Source organism: Erythranthe guttata, chromosome 13, assembly GCF_056151865.1.
Source record: "Erythranthe guttata isolate IM_541 chromosome 13, IM_541, whole genome shotgun sequence".
Classification (NCBI taxonomy): Eukaryota; Viridiplantae; Streptophyta; class Magnoliopsida; order Lamiales; family Phrymaceae; genus Erythranthe; species Erythranthe guttata.
The window spans coordinates 4,327,513-4,354,116 of record NC_142545.1 but is presented as its reverse complement, the minus strand read 5'-3'; the positions used below and the strand labels follow the sequence as shown (position 1 = coordinate 4,354,116).

Sequence of the window (26,604 nt, the reverse complement as noted above, 5' to 3'; positions counted from 1 at the left end):
TCGTTTAATACAGAGGTGTTGTCTTAAGTGTTATGACACTTGAATAAACAAGCAGCGGAAATAAAAAGAACAATACTCAGAATTGAAAAAATGTTCACAAGTAAATACTTGTGAACTTGCCCTTTACAGGACGGAAAAAGAATATATTAAAATCAGTATTCTAAGAATACAAATGGAAGAGGTGCGAAAACTTCTTCCTTATGAATGAATCTTTTTCAAGATCATTCTTACAACCAAATCTAGATACTAAAAGAAAAATATTAAAAATTCTAGATTTCAAAGAATGTACTCATAAGGAGTACGTACAACAGATCCTAGAAACACACTAAAATTCTCGAGATTAAACTTCAGCACACTTTTTGTTTCTTCGAAATCTGCGCAATTCTTGAGTCTTGAGTTTGGTATTTATAGACTTGCAAAGCTTCCACTCCTTAGCCCATGATCTGCAAGAAAACCAACCACAAGAGCACTCAAGAATGTGGGTTAGTGGGTTAGTTTGGAAGTTAAAATAAATTCCATAATTAAATCCACTAAGCACTACTTAACCCACTAACTAAGATTTAGTTTAGAGTTTTAAGGAAAGTTAAAAACACGCTGTGAAATTAATTCACGTGTTTCACAGTCGAAAGAAGAATCGGATCAACCCATTTATTCAAGACTTTCTCCAAAAGGATGTAAGGAGATGGGTTCAAAAGCTAAGGAATTGAAGAGAAGGAACAAAGTCTGGCTGAAGACTATAAACTTAGCGCTTCTCGGGAGGCAACCCGAGATTTTCATTTTTTTTATTATTTATGTTTCTTGTTTTATTTTATTTATTTATTTTATAAGCATGCAAGCTAATTAAATAAGCAATTTTTTTTCAGGGGTCAAAGTGCAATTTTGCACTTCACACGGCCGCACCAAAAAAAGGCTTGAATCCAGCACGGCCGTGTGGAAAATCGGAGAGGCTACTGCCCAAAATTGAGAAGGGGCGCGGCCGTGCGGAATTTACACTGAATTCTCGCACGGCCGTCCGAGAAACAATAGGCTACTGCCCAGAATTCAAGTTTCGCACGGCCGTGCGGAAAACAGTTCGAAATCTCATACGGCCGTGCGAACCTCAGCAGAAGCATAATAAAGGCGAGGGTGGAAGAGCAGCCCGGACATGGCCAAAACGACTTATTCAGGTGTATTCTATCCTTGAACTTCGTGCTAATTACATTGAGGGCAATTTAAATTTTAAGTTTGGGGTGAAAAATTGCTTGTTTTTATGTGCTTTAATTTTTTAGTTTGCATGCCTTTGGATTTTTTTATTTTATTTTAGTTGTTTTAGTTTATTTATTGCTTTCGAAAAGAAAAAAAAAAGTTTAAGATAAATGTTTCGATGAATCATGATGATGAAAGATGGTTGATGTTTAATGATGAAATTGCTTGCTTTATCTTGATTTTGATCGAATTTTGGCGAACTTTTGATTCAAAGTGTCGTAAGAAGGAGACATTGTTAGGAATCTCGAATTATGCGTTGCTTTGGTTGAAAGTTTTGTGTTTTAAAATTTGAGTTGATTTATGTTATATCATATGCTATTCGGTTTTAGAACTTGCCTTATGAATTTACAAGGTGAAATATTAAATTGTTGAGCAATTTGGGAAGTGATTTGGGCCATCTTTGAACCGTTTGAGCCTTTCAAGCCTACCTTAAAATTTTTATCATTCGAACCTTGATTGAGCCTTGGAGAAACGGTGTTCTTTCTTTTAGCCAGTGTGTATAAGGTAGAATAAGTGGAGATTTTTTAAAAATTAACCCGTGGAGTTCGGTCGAAAAAACATTTATAAGGTCCTTCTTCTTTTTCGAAAAAAAAAAGAAAAAAAAAAAAGGGAAAAAATATATATATATATATATATATATATAAAAAAAAAAAAAAAAAAAGGAAAGAGAAAGAAGAAGAAGAGACTAGAAGGGGAAGTAAGGACTAGTTGTTGAATTGTTTTGAAAGCTCGATCCATTGTCTTAAGAGCAAAAGTGGAGACTTTTGAACTCTTACGAATCGAGTTTATTAAAGTCCTTAGAGGTGAATTCATTGTTTCAAACGCCTATCTTTCAAAATTTGGCGTAATCATTTCAATTCAAGAAGCATAGCCACCTATACCCATATCTCCTACCTCGAACCAAAAAGTCCAACATTTGAAAGCCAAAAAGTCCATATGATCCAATAGCTCAATTATTTGATACTAGCCGAGTAAAGAAATTTGGTGAGTCTTTGGAGTTGAATATTATTATGTAAATATAAATTTTCTCCGTTTTTAATGTACAAATATGGGATACTTGAAGCGATAGCATGGTTTGTGGTTTTTAGCAATAGTGAGTGAATACGTATCTTTGAATTACGAGCTTGTAAATTTTTAAGAATTGTCATAATAATTGCAAGTTCTGAAAACTTGAAGTTGACCATTAATCTATGTGATGAGAGGTATTTATTGAGAGTGTTGCTGTGAAAGTTGCTAGTTTTTGCTTGAGGACAAACAAAAGATCAAGTTTGGGGGTGTGTTAAGTGTATATTTTTACACTTTATCGTATCTGTTTATTTGAGCTTTTGGTGTGAATTAATGATAATTGGTGCTTAAAAAGTTGATTTATTGTATTCTAGGTACAAATTGAAGAATTGGAAAAGTTTGGGGTCAAAACTGCAATTTTGGAGAAAATATGGGCCAAAAGTGAAATAATCAAAAATCTGAAGAAATTGGCACGGGACGGCCGTCCCAAATTTACACCTAAAAATGGGACGGCCGTGCCAATTGCAGAAATTGGGCAGTAGGTTTCGGCGATTCTCGCGCGGCCGTGTGAGAATTGCACTGATTTTCGCGCGGCCGTGCCAACACACGCTGGAGACAATTTTGGACTTTTAATCACACAAGGAAACCTAAAATCATCTACCAAGTTGGGACATCTATTTAAGCCCAAACCAAGCACGAATTAGAGGACTTTTGACACAACCTTGGAGCGAGAGGAGCGAGAGAACGAAGAATCGAAGACAGAGAATTGACAACTCTTCATCATAATTCTTCTTGCACCTATCTTTTCTTAATCTATGACTTTTATTACTTTTATTATGTTTTTCGTTATGAGTAGCTAAGTTTTTAATCTAGGATTTTGTTGGAACCCTATGTGGGGATGGTGAACCCGTTTTCTTGAGATTATGCAATTATGATTTTATGATTATTTCTTCTACTTGTTATGATTGTTAGTGCATGAACCTGATCAATTTATGTGCTTTATCTGTGATTATTGGGATTGACTCGACATAGCTATTTTGAAAATTAGACGTTAAGTATAAGAACCTTCGAGTAGTTTTCACCGGATGAGTGTGTCAATTGCATGTGGTGTCGTAGACATACATATATCACCTTAGGTCGCCATTTACGAGACTAGTTAGTTAATGTTTTATTCATAATTTGTTTGGATAGACATATAGTGAACCGTTTATGAATAATAGACTCATAATACACGCGACAGTGAGTTATGAGTAAATTAGTGTCTCGAGTTAATAATCATGAATCATATATTTCATAATTGAGGGGTTTTGGGTGAGCAATTCTTGCATAAGGGGAAGATAAAATCCTAGGTCCGTTTTTATTGATATTTTTTCGTGTTTATTTGCTTTCGTAATTAGTTTAATTATTTATTTGATTAAATTTGACAACTTTGCGTAGGCTGGATAAAAATTATAATTGTTAGAATTTGGTACTTAGGATTAGATAATTTGAGTATTCCCTGTGGGATCGACATCCGACTCTCACGAGTCTACTTTTACTACTTTTTTGCGATACGTGCACTTGCGTATTAGGTATTTAGCACCCAACAATTACGATAAATAAAATCGGAGGCTTGATATGAAAATACAAATGCGCACAGAGCTCGCAACAGAGAAACCATTCCAACTCATCATATGCTTTAGGCATGTCCCATTTGAGCACAATATCTCCCCCGGGAGTTTGACGTTGAAGAATAAACATAAGTTTTTGCGCAAGAACCGTATGAGTTGCAATGTTGTGACATTTAACAAAATCAACTTGTTCCTCATTGATAAGAGAAGGAAGAATCTTCGACAGTTTGTACACGAAAATAGTGGAGATAATCTTGTCATAAGAATTCCCCAAACTAATAGGACGGTAATCCCCAATGCTACGGGCGTCTGGATTTTTAGGTAGATCTTGTCACACATGGTTAGCCTAATTAGTTTACGCCTTGTGTCTCTAGATCGAGCTTGGCAGCCTAATATAGTTTACGTCTCTCGTATGGTTTACAAGCTATTATACGATAGTGTAGGTTAACTCAGTGCACTTATATAGTTGGTTGCGGATCTTTCGTTACTCGAAAAAAAAAAAAAAAAAAACATGTCACACGTAGTGTATTTGTCATTTTTTTGATTAACTTCTGAAAAAAAAAACTCATAAAATCACGTTAGTTAAAAAAAAAGTATTTTGAGATATTGAAAAGTCTTTGGTATTTCATCGTACGTGGTGTTTGCAGAAGTTTATTTAAAAGCATAAGTTATGAATTATGATTTAGGTTGGTTTTAAGTATTTATTTTTAAAAGTTGGGGTTATTAGCAAATTTGATGGAAAATCAACTAAAACGGAAAACCAGGTCCAATGGTGTTTTACAAATTATAGCTTAAAGTTACTTATTTATTTATTTATTAATTCTTTTTTTTTTTTTGAATAAGCTTAAATCCATAAGCTCATTTTCCAAACACCTAAAAATAGATTATAAAAAAGAAGAAAACAAAATTATAGTATATTTGTAAAAGCTTTTCAAACACGTACCACCATAATTTTCACAAACAGTCAGATGTTACAACCACGAACCAATCGGTGATTCAAACAAATTATTTGCTGAATTATTTTCACCCACCCATGTCACCTAAATTACCGCATAACCGGTCAATTCCATCTCAACTGATTAACCGCCAAAACTAACGACCACTCCCTCTATATCCTCTTCTTTTTTTGCTTCCATCACTACAAACAAAAAGAATATTAAGTACAGAGATCGGTACGTGTTTCGAGAGTTGCAGAGAAATGGCGTCGGAGCAATTAAGAAGAGAGAGCGTCACAGAAGAATGCCAAGATAACAGCACTACTACTACTACTAGTGCAAAAGACCGAGTCACGAAAATGACAACTCATTACGAGACACTTGTCGAGAAGGCTAGAGAAGAGCGACAACACGCCGCCAGCCCCCATCACTGCGAGAGTCCTGTCCGAGTCAACTCGGACAGGAAGATCGTACCGGAACACGAGCAGCAAGACAAAGAAGCTGATACTAATCAATTAGTACTCAATACTGATACTGATAATGATAATAATAATAATACTGATGCAGTTGGTACTGCATTGGAGGATATGTCCGACATGAGTGTAACGGCGAAAGAGGCTAAGAGCTACACAGAGGAGAACTTGATCGAGACGAAGGATATTGTTGCGGCGAAGGGACAGTCTGCTGCGGCGTACGTCGGCGAAAAAGCGACCGCGGCGCGTGATGCGGTGGTCCAGGGCGGCAAAGTGGCGGCGGAGTATGTCGCGAAAGTTGCTGTGGAGGTTAAGGAGCAGGCGGTGGTTGCCGGTTGGGTGGCGACGAATTATACGGTGGAGAAGGTGGCTGGGGCCACCAAGGCGGTGGCGGGGTACACGGGTGAGAAGGCGGTTGCCGCCGGGGAGACGGTTGCGGGTGCTGGGAAGGTGGTGGGGGAGAAGATGGCCGCCGCTAAGGATGCGGTGGTGGCGTCACAAGAAAATGTGGCGAGGAAGAAGGAGGAAGCTGTGAAAGAATTTGAAGCGAAGGGATCTGCTTTTGATGATAATAAGGTGAATTCATTGTAGAGTTGATTTTTTTTTTAAAGCATTTTGATTATGCATGCATGCATGTCTAACTAGATCACGTACGTGGAAACGAGATATTATATGCTGCACCTGGTTATCTACGATTCAAATTCACCCGGTGTTAGTAATCAGGTGTAGCATCTAACTCCCCGTGGAAACTGTATTGATTTTTGGACATCAATTTAAATGTTCATCGCTATGTTTGCAGAGGGTGTTAGATGGTAAACTTTATTATTTATATTTGATGAATTTGAATCGTACATTTGACTAAATAATTACCCACTAAGCACACATGTGTGTGTATGTGTGTGATCAGGGAGAATCCAGTAAGAGACAAGGGGTGCCCCTGCCTCTGCAAGGAAAAAAAATATAATTTTTTTAATTATTTTTTTTAATTTTAATTTGGTATTTATCTTTTAGTTTATAGACTTTCGCCCCCAAAGTTTATTCGGTATTTTTTTAATTACCCCCATATTCTAGCCCCCAACAAAAAATCCCTGAATTCGCTCTTATATGTGATTATATATAGATCTACGGTTCAAATCCATCTAGTGTGTAATATCTAATTTCCCGTGTTTGAATTAGGTGCAAAAGATTTCCTAAAATGGGTTATGATGTAAAATAGTAGCTAAAATAATTTCGTTATCACTATTTTCCTAACGAAAACCAAACATACTATAGAGATTTTCATTTTTTTGTGTTTTCATTTTCTTTTGCATGAAGTTATAACGTTGGTGCATAATCGGACGCATGCGTAGACGTAGCATTACGGTTATCTCATTGTTTATATTTTGTGTATCGGCCTCATATATCAATTGTTTGTTCGAATAGGGAGACCGTGACGAAACAATTTCCGGCACTATGTAGTGAAAGCGCAACAAAAAACATCGTCGTCGTCGAAGCTCTAATCCATGGCCAACTGCAGCACAGAAAACACCATTGTAGAAGCTAAAGGCATCAACAATTTTTTTTTTAGACAATCGATGCAGTATATATATATATATATATATATATATATATATATATATATATATATATATATATATATATATATATATATATATATATATATATATATATATATAATCACTTATAACTACATAAAGTAGAAGCTTTAAGGGGAATAAACTTTTGGATGTATTTGTAGCATTAAAGTTTTAGCCTAATGTTATTTGCCCCTTCCATTTGGAATTATTATACCAACTTAAAAGTCAAAGAATCACTTTAGCTTTATTCTTTTTCAATCCACATGAAACTAAGGTGGTGTTTGCAAAAGCTTATTTAAAAGCATAAATTAGTGATTGTGAGTTAAGTTGATATTAAGTGCTTAATTCTAAAAGTTGGGGTTGTTTGCAAAAAAATTGAAAAATCAATTTAAATAGAAAAAGCAGGTACATTGGTTATTTTAAAATTATAGCTTAAAGCAGCTTATTTTAAGAGAAGCAAAAGCAGAAGTCAATTTTACAAACACCTAAAAACAGATTATTTAGGAAAAAAAACTCATAATCTATTTTTATAAGCTTTTGCAAACACCATATATAAGAAGTCAAGAATTCATTAGAGTGCTTGATTATAAAAGAAAAAGAAAAATAAAAAGATAATATTTTCAGCAAGGGATGAGAGAAGTAAACCACATGAATAAAAACATAACATTTTCAGCGCCAACAATCTTTTTACATTTCAATTTTCAAAAAAAAAAAATTAATTACGTATTTTTCTGATTTGTTTTTCAGCTTCGAAATTGGAAGACCACGCAATATTATTGAAAATCCCGATTTTCAATCCAAAATCAAATTTCAAATATATATCAATGATGATATTTTGTTTCCCAATATCTAGATTATTATTATTATTATTTTTATTTACAAAAGAACCCGCAGCCGACCATTATTATTATTTTATCTTGATACTAATGAACAAATTTATATGATTTTATTTTGAATGAATAAATGAAATTTTCTTAATTTTGAATTTCTGCGAAAAATCAATTTTTTTTTTGTTCAAAATGTCCCAATAAAAAGAATAAATTGAAAATATAGAAATAACATTATTATCGAGATAATCTAAATTTCTGAAAGTTTTAAAACTCAAATTAAATTAAAACATAGATGATGAGTTTTGTTATTGTTCACAGTTGTAAACCAACATCAATCTTATATATAAAAGAAAGAAACGCTAGGGCAACCCTAAGAAACCCTAATGTCATATTTGTAATTTTTTTTCAATTTTTATCTCCTTAATATTATTTTGAATATTATTTTTGAATTTTATCATATTTGTATCCCCTAAATATTATTTTAAATATTATTTTTTATTTTTATCAGATTTTAGTCTCCTAAATATTATTTTTTATTTTTATCAAATTTTTATCTCCTAAATATTATTATAAATAATATTTTTTTAATTTTCTCAAATTTATATCTCCTAAGTCCTAACTATAATTTTAAATATAATTTTCAACTTTTAGCAGATTTTTATCTCCTAAATATTATTTTCGAATTTTATCAAATTTATATCTCCTAAATAATATTTTAAATATTTTTTTCGAGTTTTATCATGTTTTTATTAGTTTTTTATCTCCTAAATATTATTTTCGTTTTTTATCAGATTATTGTCTCCTAAATATTATTTTTGATTTTTATCAAATTTTTATCTCCTAAATATTATTTTAAATAATAATTTTGATTTTAATCATATTTTATCTCCTAAATATTATTCTAATTATTATTTTCATATTTTATCAACTTTTATCTCATTAACATTATTTGAAATATTATTTTCGATTTTTTATCAAATTTTTATCTCCTAACTATTATTTTAAATTTTATTTTTGATTTTTATCTCCTAAATATTATTTTTTGATTTTTTTATCAAATTTTTATCTCCGAAATATTATTTTAAATATTATTATCGATTTTCATCAAATTCTCCTAGATATTATTTATAATAATCTGATTTTCGATTTTTACAGAAAAGGGTAAATAAATCTGATTTTCATCCCTAGCGGATTTTGTGACATCGTTTTACAGAATGTCTGCAACATTTGAATTTTATTTCTTCCCTACCTAAGGCTTCTTCTTTTGATAACCCGACTTTAGATTTTGTTTCTTATCTTCTTCTTCATCCTATTGCATGTGTGGCAATTAGTTTACATCTTTTTCCATCATGGCTTATAGGTAATTTCATTTTGTTAAATTATGTGTTTCATTAATTTATACCAAAGTTTTCAAATTTTATGTATAACAATTATTTCATTTTATATGTTATTGGACATGTTATTGAAAGGGATGATTTGAGAAAATTAACAAAAAATGGGCGGAGCCACAAGCTATTGGAAGTCGACCTTCAAGACTTATTGTTTGTATGCGATATTTAATTTATTGTTTATATTTATTTTTGTTTCTTAATTTTCCAATTGTTAATTCCAGTGGCAAAACAACCTTAAAATGAGGCAGTGGAGAAGGGCTTAGTTCCGATGCAAGATGTATAGATGGCCTTTTACGATGGTATGTTGTCGATAGTTTAGTTTTGATTATGTTAACTTAGTTATTAAATCTAATTACTTTTAAGCTCAACATGGAAGACATAATTGATGATTTTTTTTCTGGTTCAAATTTTCAATCTACTGGTATTAGCTGATTCAATTCATTTGGAAAATTATTCAACAGTAAAGTAATGTCCTTTTTTTTTTGTGTAGTATACTTAATAATGTTTCAGTATAATAGAATTTTGATCATACGATACATCAAACGTTTGTTTATATTCTTACAACAAAAGAATGCAATTTGTTCTCCCGTGCATCGCACGGGTACAATTACTAGTAATTAATAAACTTTTAAAACATGTTAAATTTGTCATATGCCATTCAAAGAGTGCCATTCTTTTTATATTCGGCTAAGCTTATAAATTGTTAAAAATGACTTATAAGGTGTTTCCGAGATTAAAGGCCCTATCAAATTCAAATTGTTGGTAAGTTTTTTTTTTTTAAATCTTAAAAATTCAAATTAAGTTGTTGGAGAGTTTATAAGGAGTTAATTGCAAATGTCACCCTTGTTGAAATCTCTAATTGTCAAATATCTCCTTAAAAAAAACACACTCACTCAAACCCCCTTGTCTGGTGTTGACTTTTTAAATATTTTTTTTTCTTCTTCATGCCTCTGTTGACCGTTAGTCAATGCCGGTTTTCGGTGGCGTTGACTTTTTTTTTTCTTCTTCAATATGTTTTGGCCTGTTTAAACAGTAATAGTTGACAATAATATTAATTATATTACTGTTTAATCCAGTAATATTACCTATATTATAGTTTAACATAACAATATTGTTGTATTACTCTCTAGCACAGTAACATTAACACAACAAAAATCACAAGATTTTTATCCGTTTTTTATGCCGACCGTTGAACGTTGATCGTAATTGTACTGTCGTTAACAGTACACTTACTTAATTGTACTGTCGTTGACAGCACATTTACTGTCAACTACAACAATATTATTATTATTTTTTGACTTTTTTTATATTTTGTTTGATTTGTTGATAAGTCAACATAATTATATTACTGCCGTTGATGGTAAAATTAATGTAAACACAACAATATTACTGTCAACCGCCCACATCAATATTATTTTATTTTTTTTGGATTTTTTGTTTTGTTTGATTTGGTGACCGATTAACGTATAAATATTACTTTATACACAATAATATTACTGTGGTTAACGAGAATATTATTGTTGTTATAGTAATATTACCGTAGATGACAGTAATGTTACTGTCAACCACATAAATATTATTAATTTTTTTTTTTTGGTTTTTTTATTATGTCTTTGTTGAACGGTCAACATATTAATATTACTATGTTACACAATAATTGTGAGTTTTGTTGTGTTAATATTACTGTGCTAGAGCAATATTACTGTGTTAAACTTTAATATTACTGTGTTAAACAGTAATATAGTTAATATGACTGTCAACCACAACAATATTAATGTTTAAACGGAACAAAAGGATGTTAAAGAAAAAAAATTCAAAAGAAAAATGAAGTCAAGGCCGCCAGAGACTAGTGTTGAGCGCCGGTCAGCAGCGACAGAAAGAAGAAAAGAAAAAATAAAATAGAATATTTGAAATATTCAACGCCGGAAACCGCCGGAAAAATCAGAAGAAAAGAAAAAAAAATTGAAAAAGTCGACGTCGGACACCGGCAGAAAAATCAGGAGAATAAAAAAAATCAACGTCATTAACCGGCGGTCAACGGTGGCGATGGGCAAAATTGTACTTAAAATTGAGTTTTGGGTCAAAATTGAATTTCTTTTTTTTCTTTAACATTTAAACAACAATATTGTTGTGGTTGACAGTAATATTAACTATATAGTACCGCGTTAAACACAGGAAAATTAACTATACTACAGTTTAACACAGTAATATTGCTATATTAATCTCTAGCACAACAAAATTCATTATTATTGTGTAATAGAGTAATGTTAATATGTTGACCGTTCAACAAAGGTAAACATTAGATAAAAAAAAAAAAAAAAAAAAAAAGGTAAACATAATAAAAAGCCAAAAGAATTAATATTACTGTGGTTGACAGTAATATTACTATATAACAACAGTAATATTACGTCAACCATAGTAATATTATTGTGTTTACAGTAATATTATTACGTTACTCCGTCAACAACTCAAACAAAACAAAAAACCCAAAAAAAATAATAATATTGATGTGGTTGATAGTAACATTATTGTGTTTACAGTTATTTTACTTTCAACGACAGTAATATAATTACGCTGACTTGTCAACAAATCAAAAAATTAAAAAAAAAAAAAAAAAAAAAAAAAAACCCAAAAAGATAATAATATTGCCATTGACTCTAATTGTACTGTCAACGACAGTACAATTACATAAATGTACTGTCAACGACACTACAATTACTTTAATGTACTGTCAACGACAGTATAATTACGTTAATTTACTGTCAGTGACAGTACAATTACGGTCAACGTTTAGCGGCGAACATAAAAAAATGGATTAAAGAAAATCACTAAAAAAAGTCAACGCCGGGAACCGGCGGCGGAATATTTTTTTTGAAAAAGTAAAGGCCGGAAACCGGCGGCGGAAAAAAAGACCAGAAAAAAAAAAAGTTAAAAGTCAACGCCGACAACAAAACTAATTTCTGAAAAAAAAAATCAAAATTTAATTTTTGTGGTCAAAATTAATTAAATTGAGTTTACAATTAAGAATTGGGTGTAAAGGGTTGGGGGTAATTTTGTCATATGCATTAATTTATCCTTTATTTATAATACATATTAAAGGAATGAGCTTATTGGAGAAAGAGATATAACCCCTGAACCTAAAATAATAAAGATGGTTGGTCAGGGACTTATGAAAAAAACTTTTATAAAATGGGTAAAACTTGTATTATTTAAATAAAAGTTATGAATATTTACTTATTTTTGAATTTTTTATTAATCCCTAAAATATTAAGCGCAATACATTATTAAAATAATTTGGATTAATTTTAATTTTTTTTATTCTGCTTGCAATATGATAAAATTATAATATATATGTTATTTTAATTAAAAATTAGCAATATAAACTTATTTTTGCAATGTTTCCGAGGTTTTGATTCTGATCTCACCCCTACCTTTGTGTTTCAATATTTTTTGGCATGAAATCCTATTTTTTCATTAATAATCAACCCCGCAGGAAGAATTTTATGCAAGTACTCTGTAATATAGAGAGATTTGTTGCATTTTTTCTTATATAAGGCGATTTATGCAAAAATAAGTTGTCTAATCAAAACTCGAATTATTCTCTGAAATTAAATCGAATGCATTTATTCAATTACGATAAAAGATTAAAAAAAAATGATAAATTGTCAAACACATTCATTTGTTCCAACTCATATGTAGCACAGAAACTTCAACTTTCTAACATATTCGCGTTTCGAACACCTTATGGATCATTGTGCACTTTCTGAAAAGTTAAAAACATGTTTGAAAAGTTAATTTCCAAATATTTTTTCTGCTTCCCTAATTATTTATATAAGTCAATGTTCAATTGTGAATGATAGTTGATAATAATATATATTTTGAATATATTAGTAAGGAAATGTATAAAAAGACCTTATATATAGAAATAAAATCCTATATATGTTTGTTGTATAGCATATTTGTTAATATACCTATATACTTTTAAGTTTTAATATTTATACGTTTCCACTTTCCTCCAAATTTCTGTTTTCTCGTATCACCGTTTTCGTGTCCGTACTACATAGTCCAACCCTCGAGTCTCATCCCATATTAATTAATCTTTTTTTTTTCAAAAATATATGTTTTTATGGCCGGGTAATCAAGGAGATATTTCCAAATTAATAAATATTTCTAACACACTCCTATAAAAACCTCTCTTCCACCAATCATCATGTAAGAGCATCTCCAATGGAGAGGGGGGTTTTCCCCCTTCCCTCCGCCTCCCCCTCCCCCTCCCCCGACCTACATCGTTTCCAACCGTTCGGTTTTTTTTTACTATTTTTTCAACCCCCACTTTCACCACCATAATAATAATAAATAATTATTATTTAATTATTGAAAATAAAAATAATAATAATAATTTACTTATAATAATATAATATTAAATAAAAGTAAAGAAATAATCCTCAATCAATTACGAAAAAAGATATAATTCAAAAGAAAATAAAAAATAAAATAAAAAAAATGGAAAAAAATATTAAAAGTATTTATTTACAAATTAAGTGTTTGATTTTATTGAAATTATGTGATATTAAATTATATAACTATATAGATGAAATAAAATAAAATAATGATATCATATAAAAAATAAATAGAAAAAATGGGAAAAAAATATATAAAAATGACATATAAAAGAAAAGAAATAAAGAAAAAAAAAAAGAGAGAGAGAGGCGTGTGTCACACGCTCTCTTCAGCCAGTGTGTTGGGAGGGGCAGGTCAAGGCATTCCTCCCCCTCCCCTCTCCCCACCCCTACCCACCCCAGACCCATACCCCCTTGACCCACCTCCTTTGGAGATGGTTTTACCATTCCACCCCAACCTACACCCATCTTCATTGGAGATGGTCTAACAATACAATAGCTCCACAACCACGCGCCGCCGCCAACATGTGGCAGCAACAAAAATCAGCTCTTCCATTCGACATCATCGAACCCATCCTGTCAAGATTACCGGTCAAGTCTCTGCTTCGATTCAAAACAGTTTCCAAGTCATGGAATAAGATGATCTCCGATCCTGTATTCGCCCGTACTCATCTCGACCGATCCAAGTTTTTTAATCCCCGCAATCTTTTTCTACGCATGTCGTCGTTTGGAAGTAGATGCGACGAATTGTTTTATATGATTAAATTGGAAGATGATAAAAAACGGCTCCGAACCGTAAAACTACTCAACGCCCCCGCCGACGAACGCTGGGACAAGATATTGTGCTATTGCGACGGCGTTCTACTCTTAACCGACTTCTGGTACAGCACGTTCATTTTGTGGAATCCATCAACCGGAACACACACTATGTTTCGTTCCGACCGTAGGTTCTCTGGATCGAGATACGGGCTTTGTCATGATCCGACGATTGGCGGTTTTAAGGTTGTTATTATAGATACGAGTACGAACTACTGCTACGTATTTTCCGCCAACTACAGATACCGCATGAAGAGAAAAGAATTCGATCGACAAGATCAAACAGGACGAGAGATGAATTGTTCGGAAGTGATGAATCGTTCGGGAGTCTCCGTCGATGGGGTCGTCTATTTTTTCACGCGGTGCAATAATGATTTTGATATAATATATTTCGATCCGAGAGATGACAAGTTGAAGATTTTGCCGAAGCCCGTGGGAGTAGAGGGGTATAATTGGTTTTACATGACTTATCTGGGAGGTTGTTTGTGCTTGTATCGAACGGGGGGAGAAGACTTTACGAAGATTGAATTATGGATAAAGGAAAAGGGGAGGGATAATAATTCTTGGAAGGTGTTGATAACCGTCGTCGAGCTCGATTATGGACTTTGACGCACTATGTTTCGTAGAGAATAAGGTTTTAGTTCAGTTAGGCCTTTCGAGATTGTTGCTCTACGGTAGTTGCGGGAAGAAGTTTGAAGAAATTGAGTTGGAGAACGAGTTTGGTCGCTATGGAATCATTTCGTATAGAGATAATATATTGGTTCCGTATATAGATAGTTTGTTTTATCCCGGTAAGAGAATCGGGGGCAAGAAGAAGAAGTACGGTAAGAAAACTGAGAGCAGGAAGTATGGTAAGAAAAACGGGGGCAAGAGGTAGGGTTATTTCTATGCTACACCCGTTGAAAACTTATATTGGGTGACTTTTTCCCGTTGATTTACACACACCAATGTGGGTTTGTGTGTGTTTGTGTGCTTATGAATGGTAAATATCTACCCATACTATAAACCCAAGAGGTAGAGAGTTTAAGATTGAGGATTGAACATAATTTATTTATTTAACATATAGCATTAATTTATATTTATGCTAATGTTGGTTAAATATACGAGGGGCCTCGTCTCAACCACCTCCATAAAGTTCGTCTAGGGCCCTAAAATCGTATAAAAGGGCCTGCGTATAGTGTAGGGGCCAAATATTTGTTCCTCTGAACCAAATCGGCTAACATCGTCGGAAGCTGATTATAAAACAAAACACGATAACAAAATAATATTTCACGAGTATCTAAACAGCTGTCGCTAAGAATCTGCGATTTTTACGCAACTTGCACACAATGCTTCGAGATTCCACAACAACTGTTTTAAGGAAAATAATAACCTAAACATAAATTACACAATCTTACAACTAACTAACCAATAGTCATCTGCTTACAGAAGAAGTATATATGAGACAAGCTCAGGTTAGCCATCTACAATCATTATACATAAATAAATACATACATACATATCTGATCTCATAATCTATATTTAGTAGCCACTACAGGAATTTACAAATCGAACAAAAGACGGAAATAACCCTGCATGCTAAAACAGGAACATTGCAAATAGTCGACGGTGATTCTATCATACAACACGGGTGCTATAATTATGTGAAGGCTTGGAGGAATTAAGTCAGTAGGCCGTCAATCAAGATCTGCAAGTTGAATCGAAAAATATGTTAATAATTAGTAAAACCAGATAATAATAGCCACCGAACGAATAGACGAAAGAAGGTTGATGCATTAATAATAATCAGCATAACGAAAAGAATCTATAAGAAGAAAAAAAATATAGATCTAATTTTCATCTATCAAGGGGTAAGGGACGAGACATCTCGATTTCAATTTCGCCACTTTATGTATATTGTACATTTACCTTAAGAGTGGGCACTAGCAAATTACAGCTCAACTCTACCGGAATTTCACCATCAGATATTCACATCGTTATAAAAAATTTGGTGAACCCCGAAAAATCAAGAATTATTAAGATTTATATTTCACTTTCAACACAATAAAGTAACCATGCAATTTCCTCTCCAATTACAGGGCCAGATAGGTTATAGTAGAAAGTCAACTCTCAACTCCAAATTGCCTTTATTCATAAATTGCAATCAAACCTCAAACTCGAAACTCTTCCTCACAGTGTTAAAATATCAAAATAGAGTTAGAAGAAAATATTAAAAAATTAATGTGCGTGCATGTGTGTATTTCTTCGATTAAGGTTTTCATAAATGTTTGGTCTAGTTACGAGTTTGGTCGGTTTTTACTTTTTACACCTTCGTCATGTCCCGATAGTTCCACGTCCATCAAAAGAAATTATTTTAATCTAATCCTCTTTTCGTAACAACTTAACGCGACTCAAACGTAATGTTCTTACTTCAAAATCCACAAATCTATACAACATTAAAAAGTCGTAACGGTTAGTGAATAGTGGAGTCCTAACTTACTCCACTATTTGATAAAATTTCAGAGTGCAAGAATCAAATATAAATTTATAGAAGGAAATATTTTACAATTCAACCACATTGCAGAAAGAACCTTCTTGCACCAAAAACCGAGAACAAAAGAGAGACAAGGTCGCACAGTTGCAAAAAGAACTTTATTAAATTCTACATAAACCATACTGAAAAAGTCTCTAAACACCATCCATTATTCAATTGTTGACCAGGAGAATAAAAACAAAGAATATTACGTGGCTTAGACGTACCTTAATTCTTACTATGAGCCTATGACACGTGGCAACGACAAAGTTATTGCCATGCTGGTCTAAGAGCATTCATTCTGCATAGCTACTTTTTAATTCGATTTTGCAAGATTTTCAATCACTTGTTATCATTACAAAAGGTAACTAATACATAGCCGTTAATTCTTTCAATTGAAGACTTTCCTAATCTTATGTCAAAATCTCAAATTCCACCATCTTTTACTTGGATAAGATGCTCTAATAGGATAAGTTTCACTAGTTACGGCAGATTTTGATAAAAACCAATTCCATCAATTCTACCAAGCTAATTCACTTCCACTATCCCTTAAGGCTGTGATTCATCGAGAATTTCGAAAAATGAAAATGCAAAGGAAAAAGAAAATTATTCCTAAAGACAGAAGTCCTGTTACAAATACACGTAAAAATTACTTTACCTAGAGCATTTTCCATGTCTTATTCAATGTTATTCTTGGATCTAAGCACAGCCTTAATGTCGTTCTGATGCATATCCAATCGAGTTCAAAGAAATATTTTAAAGAAAAAATATTAACTAGATATCTTCTGTTACTATTCTAGCTCCTTAAATTATGCTCATTAAATGTTATAATCATTTTACGCACAGCGAAAAGGATCCAATTTCTATGGCCTTCACTAAATATATGATAATCACAAGCACGGATACTTCAAATACTATCCAGCCAACACCCATAATTTGAGCTGATAATAAGACTCGAATTTGATTGCATGGGAACATGAATTGATGACTCATTAAAAGCATTTAAAACCGCAGCTACGCAATCAAATACAATTGTGTATTTAATGCTTCACGTAAGTGATCGAACACATAGATTCAAGTTCGCATAAAACAAGTGGTCTAATAAATTGAGTAAGAATAAAATACGAGAATGGAAAAAAAAGTCTCTCTTTAAAAAAAGACAGACCATAAAGGCAAATAGCTTAGAATAATACCTCGACAGCTGAATTCTTTGGTCATCGGCCGCCATCTGATCCATCTACCGAGGAACTTTCACCGTCAGAATCTGTAATAATTACACCAAAAAAAAACAATAAGGGAAAGAAGATCGCATTTGAAAAACTGTCCAAAACCATGCGTTAAATCCATCCAACATACCAAAAGTTCACTTTACGACAAACAACTGCATTTAAAGGGTAATTACAAAACAACAATCGATTACCACCACTGGATGAAGATCCGGAATCAGAGCCAGAGCTGCTCTGGCTTGCTCCTCGTTTTGTTTCGTTACGGTTTGGCTCTTCTACTACAGCTGGAGGTGAGGCAACTTTCTCTTCATCTATTCAAGAAATAAAAAGCGGGACAAAATTATAAATTTCAATACCAAAAACTTCGAACGTATCGGATCATTTTTTTACCCTCTGAAACCTTTACCTGCTCTACTTCCTTTTGGAGTTTCTGTTACAATTGAAGTAGCAATCTGCGGAAAAAAAACCCAAAAAGGGAAGGAAAAAAAAAAATGCATCAATAAAGATTAACATAAGCTTAATGAAGAGAGACGAGGAATTTTTTTTTTACCTTTTCATTAGTGTTCTGCTCTACATCAGTTACTACATGAGTAACAGTATCGGCCTTCCTTTTGTTCTTGCTCAAACCCTTTTTATAATTGGTAACGAACCGATCGAGATCCCAAAGAGTTTCGGTATCAACAACGTCAATGTCAACCTCGATCTCATCGTCTTGCTGAGAAACCGAGGGATTCCGCTTCTTTATAATCTGAACAACGTTCTCAAGCTTCTCAGACGGCAAATTCTGCAGGTTTATGCTAAGTTTTTGCTTCTCTTCATAAGTCATCTCCCTTTTATTCGAATCCTTCGCCTTCGGCTTCTTTTTCACAAAAACCTTCCCCGTTTGAGCTACACTCATCGTCTTTCTCAACGGGTCAACGCCAGCATTCGTTGACTCGGATCTATCTGCAGTCTTTTTCGTATTTGGCCTCGACTCCCGCATATAATCAGCCTCGATGACGGGCCATTTGTCCTCGAATATTTTCAATAACTGATCAGCCATCAAATAAACATCCTGCTCTTTCGGGTTATACGTCAGAGCATTCTTGAATGTAAGTCTAACATCCTCAGCAAATTCCATAGGAGACTTGTACCAATTCTGCGCTAACCTATCTTTCACTGTACCAAGATCCATCGGGTTTCGAATAATTTCGAAATAGTCGTGCAAACCGAGACCAACCGCATCGACCGGCTTGTTGAACACCCAACCGTGTTTGTGCTTCATCAATTTGTCTAAGAGCGACTGACAACTTTTCAGTACCGGATTCGGAAACTTCTTCACTCCCACCCCCTTCCCACTCGCTCCACCCCCCTTCTTCGCATTCGATTTCGATTTCTTGTTACTCTCGGCTGAAGGAATCTTATCCTTCGCAAGCAAGAATTCCGAATTCCTATACATTTTATTCGCCTTCGGCGTCCGTTTCTTCTCCTTCTCCAAATTATCAATCACCCCCGCCGCGTTGCTATTATCGCACACCGAAACAGTCAACTGATGATTATCAAACTTGCGTGCTGCAATTCTTCGCCCCTCGTCCGCCTCGATCTTCATCATCAAACTCCGAATCATATCCCGCTCACCTTCCAGCTTCCTCCTCAACTCAACCGCTTCTCGTTTCGACTTCATGGATAAACTTATCCTGACCTTATCCGACTTGGATCTGACAAAATTATCCGGACCCAAGTCAAAACCAGAAGCCATAGCCATAGCTTCAACATTCGGCTGCTCCATCGATAAATTACTACCGATCTTACTGTTTTCAATCCCTTTAAACGACGGCCTTCTACTGTAAACCTTACGCTCGCTCAACTTATCCTCCTCCGTCAAACCCTCATTTCCACCACCCAACATTTTCCGGCGATCTAACACAAGTATAAATAAATCCCCAAAATTCACAGAAAACACAGACTAAATTTACCACAACTAGCTCATCGGCACGTGTGATCTACTCTCCGCCGTTGCTACTAAGCGCCGCCGTGTTTACGCAGCAGTAATGAAGTTAAATTAGGGTTTCGGAAGCATACCTTTGGTAGATTTCTTCCCATATCTACAAACGGAGTTTCTTATCTTCGACGCAGGGGGGAAAGTGAGTTTTGGTAGTTCACGCGAGTTGACGGAGCGTGACAAAGACGAGCTATTTTTTTAACGGCTACGATTGCGTCGTGTTAAAAGTGAGCTGGCAATGGATGGTTGAAATTAACACGAGGTTTGGGGCAGTAGAGAAGTCTGGCCTTGCGAGTTGAAGGCTTCCCCACGCTCATAGGTGGCGCGTGTAAACGAGATTGCCTGTAGGAATAAGGGTAATTGCCGGTAATTGGGCTTACTTCTGTTGGGCTTTTTCCACGCATTGCATTTTCTAACGTTAAATTAACGGGGAAAATATAGAATATTCAAATTTATATTTTGAAATTAACTCTGCAAATTTATTCGTCAACAAATTTGAGTTAAATTGATCTTCTTTGTAATTATTTTTGTTTGTCTAATTAAATTTTTTTTTTCTACTTTCTTAGTCATTTCCCTTTCTTTGTCAATGGAAACTTTGTAATTATTAATTTTTTTTTTTCTAACGTTAATTCTTTTTTTTAATGTCATGTGTTTAAATCATTATTTTCCTCACTTTTGACATGTCACCATGTACATCGCACGGGAAGAAATACTAACTATTTATGTAGTTTATTTCATATCTTAAATGGTTAAGTAGTTAATCAATGAAATGTATATATATATATATATATATATATATATATATATATATATATATATATATGATACTTGTTGTTGTATGTGTATTTGTGTCTATATTTAATTCCATGGTGTATGGTGCAGATTCAAACTCAAAAAAATGAGTTGATGAACTTGATCCTTTCCTATGATCATCTATATTTGGGATTCAACTTCTTTTGTTGGTTGAAGGCAATTAACAATTAGAGTTTTGGTGACACATTTATTGCTTTTCCAATGATCTTTGTTGTGCCTTTCTAATGATCTTTGTTGGATTACTTCTTCTTGTTTCGATTATCGATATTCTAAGTATCTGTTGACATCAAAGTTTTGAGATTAAATTATGAAATAGTAGCCCACTTAAATTGGTTATTATTTTGGTCTCAAAATATTGTCCACACCATATTTGGACTTTGCATATGTCCAGCTCATTACACAAGCGTGAAATCCTAACTTGTGCCTATAAAAGAAGGTCTTTGGTGCATGTAAAATTATACTCGCATAGACACATATCAAGCTCTCAAGCTAAAGTCTCGAGTCTTTACACCGAAATCATAACATATTTGAACTACTCAATGTGTTTATATTTATTCGATTTAAGAAAAGGCTTTTAATACCTTGAATTGATCTAGGAGAGAATCAGGGGAACTTCCTAAGATTGTAATCCATTTATCTGATTAATAAATTTATTTATTCCCTATTTTCATGTCTTGTATTTATATTTTGCAGGCTTGGAAATTTGTGGTTAACTGAACCATTGACGATATTCATGCATGTATCATACATTAAAAATGATATATAAAATAATATTAGTATCCAGATTAACGTTTTCTAAAAAATCGGACCAAGTCGAAGGTTATGTAAAACATTACATTTATATATAAAAATATACACTTGTAAATTTTTTTTCATGTTTTTTATTATTATATTTTTCATAATTAAAATTTGAATGTCCTTGGCGAAATTCCTGAATTCGCCTGCAACTCCAATGACATTTAATTCATTAAATTTATATGTTTCGGGTGTAAACATATGTTGCCATTGATCTGATCGCATCCTTCTTTTTATGTGTCCCTTCTATGTCAATTTATTACTCCCTTGTGATGTAAATAACAAATCACATCAATTTATTTATCGAAGAAGAAAATCTTTTTTTCCAATTTAAGACAAGAAATAAAGTCATAATTACAAGATTCATATATTACATATGGACATACATTAATCCGTCAGTAATTTGATTATTTTAGAAGATCGATGATCATGATTTTGGCGATTCGCATGGTTTTCGTCTCAACTTGACTGGCAATCTTGATCGATATTCGATAGCAATAGGATTAATGGGCCTTTCTCTGCATCTACAAACACATGGTTTTTAAATATAATAAAAACGAGGACAAAATGGCAAAAATCAAAAATTTCAAATTATTACATTAATAACCACCATTCCATAAATTGATATATGAAACAACAGAGTATCTTATTGGTAAAAGAATTGGTTACGTTGCTTCTTCCTAGTGCATTGGCCAACGATCCCAAGTATAAAGCAAAAACCGTGCATGCAATTACTTATTATTACATTTTTATCGAAATGGAAGCAAAAGTATGTTTGGAATAACATATGTTGTATTATTTAACAAATAATATTTCAACTATTGTCATCAATATATATTAAATGATTGTGAACAAGCAAAAACAAACATGAAATATTCAAAAAAAATTATCTACATTGAATGAATAGTCAATTTAATATGACAGGGATAAAAAAATATATAAAAAATAAGGAAGGCTAAACATGGCACACACTAATATTGCATGATACTTCACCCTCAGCAACCACACAATAAATATATATGATTCATATAATAGTTATTCATAAATAATTTAATGTAGATTATTTCATCATCAAATAAAGTAAATTATGAATTGATGAGCACACAAATATATAATGTATTTATAACCATAGGTCCCATAAGGCTACTTGAAAATCTTTAAGATTTACTTAAATGTGAAAATTCATTATCTATACGTGTAATTCCACTTGCATTTATGAATAATAATTTAACTTTCATTTCATATACTTGTAGGCATAATCGAAAATGCCAAAATAAATAAAAGAATCTTTAAACACTAACTGCAGACAAGTGATAAACTAAGGATTAATTACTCACGTATTATCTTGTATATAAAAGGAAGATATTTTGAACTACAACCCTAAACCTAACCTAGGGGCAATTTTGTAATTTAATCTTTCTTATATAAAAAGGAAGATATTTTAAACTACAATCCTAAACCTAACCTAGATCCTAAACCTAACCTAGGGGCAATTTTGTAATTTAATAAACATCATTATTAAATAAATGACTTCCCTATATTTATGGACCCCATGTTTCTAATTTTCTGCCAATACATCGTCTTCTATTTTTTTTAATATCATATTTAAATACATGAATTCTCTATATTTGTGGACTCCATGTTTCTTATTGTTTTTGTAATTTAATAAATATCATATTTAAATACATGAATTCCCTATATTTGTGGACCCCATATTTTTAGTTTTCTGCCTTATATTTGAACACACTGTCTTCTATTGTTTTTTTTAATTTTTTTTAATATCATATTTAAATACACGAATTCTCTATATTTGTGGACTCATGTTTCTAATTTTCTGCCCTATATTTGAATACACCGTGTTCTATTTTTATTTTATTTTCTTAATTTTCATTCTCCTCTTTAACCACCACTAACTCATCTTCATACCATGATCTCGACCCATTACCCATTTCATTGTTCTATTTAAACTCACGAGAACTCCACCAAAAATCACATTTTTTTTGCCAAGCCTCCTCTTCTTGCTCATTTAAAATTTTGTTTGTCTTCTTCTTCCTCACAAACTAGTTTCAACGTAACCAATTGCTTTCTACAGGTAAACAATACAATATTTGTTATTTAAATTTATTTACATCATATGTTTAAATTTCACATCTTATAAGAGTTGCTAAAGATTATGATTTTTTTGTACAACTCAAGCATAATTTCTGCTCACAATGACTCTCCGTATGACAGTCATATGCCTTCATGTAATTCATAAACATATTATGCCATTTATTTTTTTATTTTATAAACTCATTATCTTTTATCACTTCAGGGGTTACCGTCTGTTAACGTTGGAGGCACAACAATTATTGCAACATTGGTCGCATTTCTTGGAAAGGTGTTCCAACGTTTCGGTGGGAAACCTTGCGTTACAACAGATTTCACTACAGTACAATCCACTAACGTATTTGTGAAAGAAGAATCTGAATCAAATTTCTCATGGAATTTGTCATATTGTAAGGAAATCTCAGCAAACAAGTTATTTTTAAGCTCCGTATATTGTGACCACTGTCTGGAGCGTGCCAGAACGTCTGAATTGGTGCGTTGCATGTATTGCAATATCACCACAATGCGCCGAGAATGTCTACAAGCAATGGTGGCGGATCAATGTGCACTTGATTTTGATAATCCTAATTGGAGATGGATCTGTAAAATTTGCGCAATTAGATTTGCTTTTTTTTATCAATTGTTTTTTGCTTGAATATACAGTTGAAGTGTTTTTCTTATTGTTAAATTTTTATTACAGTTGAGCTGTGTTTTTTTATTGTTATATTTTCATCACCGATGTAAAAAGTTTGATTAAGGCAATTTTAATGTTTTCTTAGCCAACATACATCAGATATTTGTGTACTTTTCTCCATTTATTACTATCAAGCGACTTATACAATTTATTTACATACTATAATTTTTTTCTCTTTTTTCTTTTAATTAGATCTTATTAGATAAAAATTTCAAGAGTTTCCTGAAAAAAATTATGCATATTCATATATAGGCAAATAAACTCAGATGTTACCTAATATAATATAATCTAGTTAATATTATATATTTAATTTCATTAATATAGTAAATTAACACCGCAAATTCATCTTTCATAGTCACTAAAAATTTTATAAATAAAATTTGTAGGAGTTATGGTCAAAGACCTGATGAATGCATTCTAACATATGAACAAATTTAATTTTTAAGAAATCAAAATTTCGATAAATTTTGAAAAATCAGATTAAAAACTTTCATAATTAAAAAAAAAATAAGTTAGTGGGATAAAAGTTTTTTTACATTAAAGCTCATATCTAATTGTAATCACCCATAACACAGGTAACCAAAGTTTCCATAAATTTTGAAAAATCAGATTAAAAATCTTTATAATTTAAAAAAAAAATTAAGTTAGTGGGATAAAAGTTTTCGTATATACATTAAAGCCCATGTCTAATGTAACGACCACACGTAACCACCCATAACACCCACCCATAGCACACGTAACCCCATAGCACAGACCCACTACTTCACTACATGTTGGGTTTTTATTGTTTAATTTATTTATTCGCAGGAGAATTATATTTCCTGGGTTGTTTTTTAGATGATCAATTTCCTATCCACTTTCCCACTACTTAGGTGGTTACCGTGTGTAAAACACAACCGAAACATCGGTTTTTTCTATATATATTATACATATTTCATTCTCACACCCTATAGCTCATTCACTTTTTAATCTGTATATTCTGAAACTTTTATGGGATTTCTACAATGGCTCACAATATCACGAACATTGTTGACCTTAGTCCGACTACAATGGCTTGGAGATTTATAGTACGAGTAATGTTGTTGTGGTTTGTTCCACATTATGAAAACAAAGATGTAATTGTTAGACTTAATATGCTACTCATGGATTTCTAGGTGATATGCAAAACGTTGTTTTTAATTTTATTTATTTATTTTAATTACGTCTACAAAATATTTGTATAGTGTTGATCTTCTTCTTCTATCTCTTCCTCTACTTTTCCTTCTTCTTTTTCTTCATTTTTCTCAGTCTCCTTCCTCCTCCTCCTCCTCCTCCTCCTCCTCCTCCATCTTCTTCTTTTTTTTCTTCTTCTTCTTAGAAAGCAATTGATTACGTTGAAAAAAGTTGGTGAGTAAGAAGAAGACAAAGAAGAAAAAGGTGAAAAACTTCGGCATTCACTCAGCCATAGCAGAGCTATGCATACTTAGACAGTCGACAGTCAACAACTTTCAGTCTAAAGTGTCCATGAACCCCTCCTAAATTACTACTGATCCATTGCAAACAAACAATAATTCGCCAAAGGGAAAAACATATATTCACATACAACTAAGTAATGTTAGATCAATCTTACAAAATAATTTTTTTTTTGCAAAACCCAACCGTAATTGAATACTAAAACCAATGAAAAAAATTGAAAAATGGAAAAAAAAAAATGCATACCAATTCCGTCGTCGTTAATATCTGAAAAGCAAATGTCATCCAAGGTAAATTGCCTAAAAGTTGTTTTCAATCCACATTTGAAATTCGACAACATTGAAATGGTAAAACTTACGCAAACTAATTTTACGTGACGATACAATAGAAGTTCCATTCATCGTGTGTTGAAGCAAGGATAGAAGTTTAGAGATAGTGTGAGGTTTTTCTTTTGTTTGTGTATTATTGACAGATAGTGGGAAGTTACTCTTTTGTGTGTAGGTGTTATGGTGTAAATCAAAAAACTATAGGAAAAAAAAAAAAGAAAAAAAAAGATGCCAACAAATGGAGATTAAATAAAATAACAAAAAAAATGCAAGAATATTGCATTTACTAAAATACCCCTAGATTTAGATTTAAGTTTTAGTTCAAAATATTTTTTTTATATATAAGATTAGGTAAAATAAGTTTGCATATTTCAAAGAGTATTATTAATTATTATTATTAATAATAATAATAATAATAATAATAATAATAATAAT

The 26,604-nt window shown here is 32.5% G+C and overlaps 2 protein-coding genes across 2 annotated transcripts; one reads left to right on the top strand and one right to left on the bottom strand.

The window, feature by feature from the left end:
- The first annotated feature begins 13,991 nt into the window (after window positions 1–13,991).
- On the top strand, window positions 13,992–15,159 carry LOC105953789 (putative F-box protein At5g47300). The gene is made up of 2 exons (XM_088812314.1): window positions 13,992–14,760; window positions 14,909–15,159. The coding sequence occupies exons 1-2, from the start codon at window positions 13,992–13,994 to the stop codon at window positions 15,157–15,159; spliced, it is 1,020 nt and encodes a 339-aa protein (XP_088668440.1).
- Window positions 15,160–15,589: 430 nt separating this feature from the next.
- LOC105953813 (transcription factor GTE4) lies at window positions 15,590–20,474 on the bottom strand. Its single transcript, XM_012977494.2, has 5 exons — window positions 18,571–20,474; window positions 18,427–18,472; window positions 18,215–18,331; window positions 17,988–18,058; window positions 15,590–15,969 (listed from the first exon to the last, which is right to left on the bottom strand). The coding sequence occupies exons 1-4, from the start codon at window positions 19,906–19,908 to the stop codon at window positions 18,009–18,011; spliced, it is 1,551 nt and encodes a 516-aa protein (XP_012832948.2). The 5' UTR covers window positions 19,909–20,474; the 3' UTR covers window positions 15,590–15,969; window positions 17,988–18,008.
- Between the last annotated feature and the right edge of the window lie 6,130 nt (window positions 20,475–26,604).

What these genes read in the sequence shown, in the direction of transcription:
- LOC105953789 (XM_088812314.1), top strand. Translation starts at nt 13,992, where the DNA reads ATGTGGCAGCAACAAAAATCAGCTCTTCCATTCGACATCATCGAACCC. An exon ending in TTACATGACTTATCTGGGAG is followed by an intron (nt 14,761 to 14,908) that starts GTTGTTTGTGCT and finishes TATGTTTCGTAG; the next exon opens with AGAATAAGGTTTTAGTTCAG.
- LOC105953813 (XM_012977494.2), bottom strand. Translation starts at nt 19,908, where the DNA reads ATGTTGGGTGGTGGAAATGAGGGTTTGACGGAGGAGGATAAGTTGAGC. An exon ending in AGCAGAACACTAATGAAAAG is followed by an intron (nt 18,473 to 18,570) that starts GTAAAAAAAAAA and finishes TTTTTTCCGCAG; the next exon opens with ATTGCTACTTCAATTGTAAC. An exon ending in CGGATCTTCATCCAGTGGTG is followed by an intron (nt 18,059 to 18,214) that starts GTAATCGATTGT and finishes TAATTATTACAG; the next exon opens with ATTCTGACGGTGAAAGTTCC.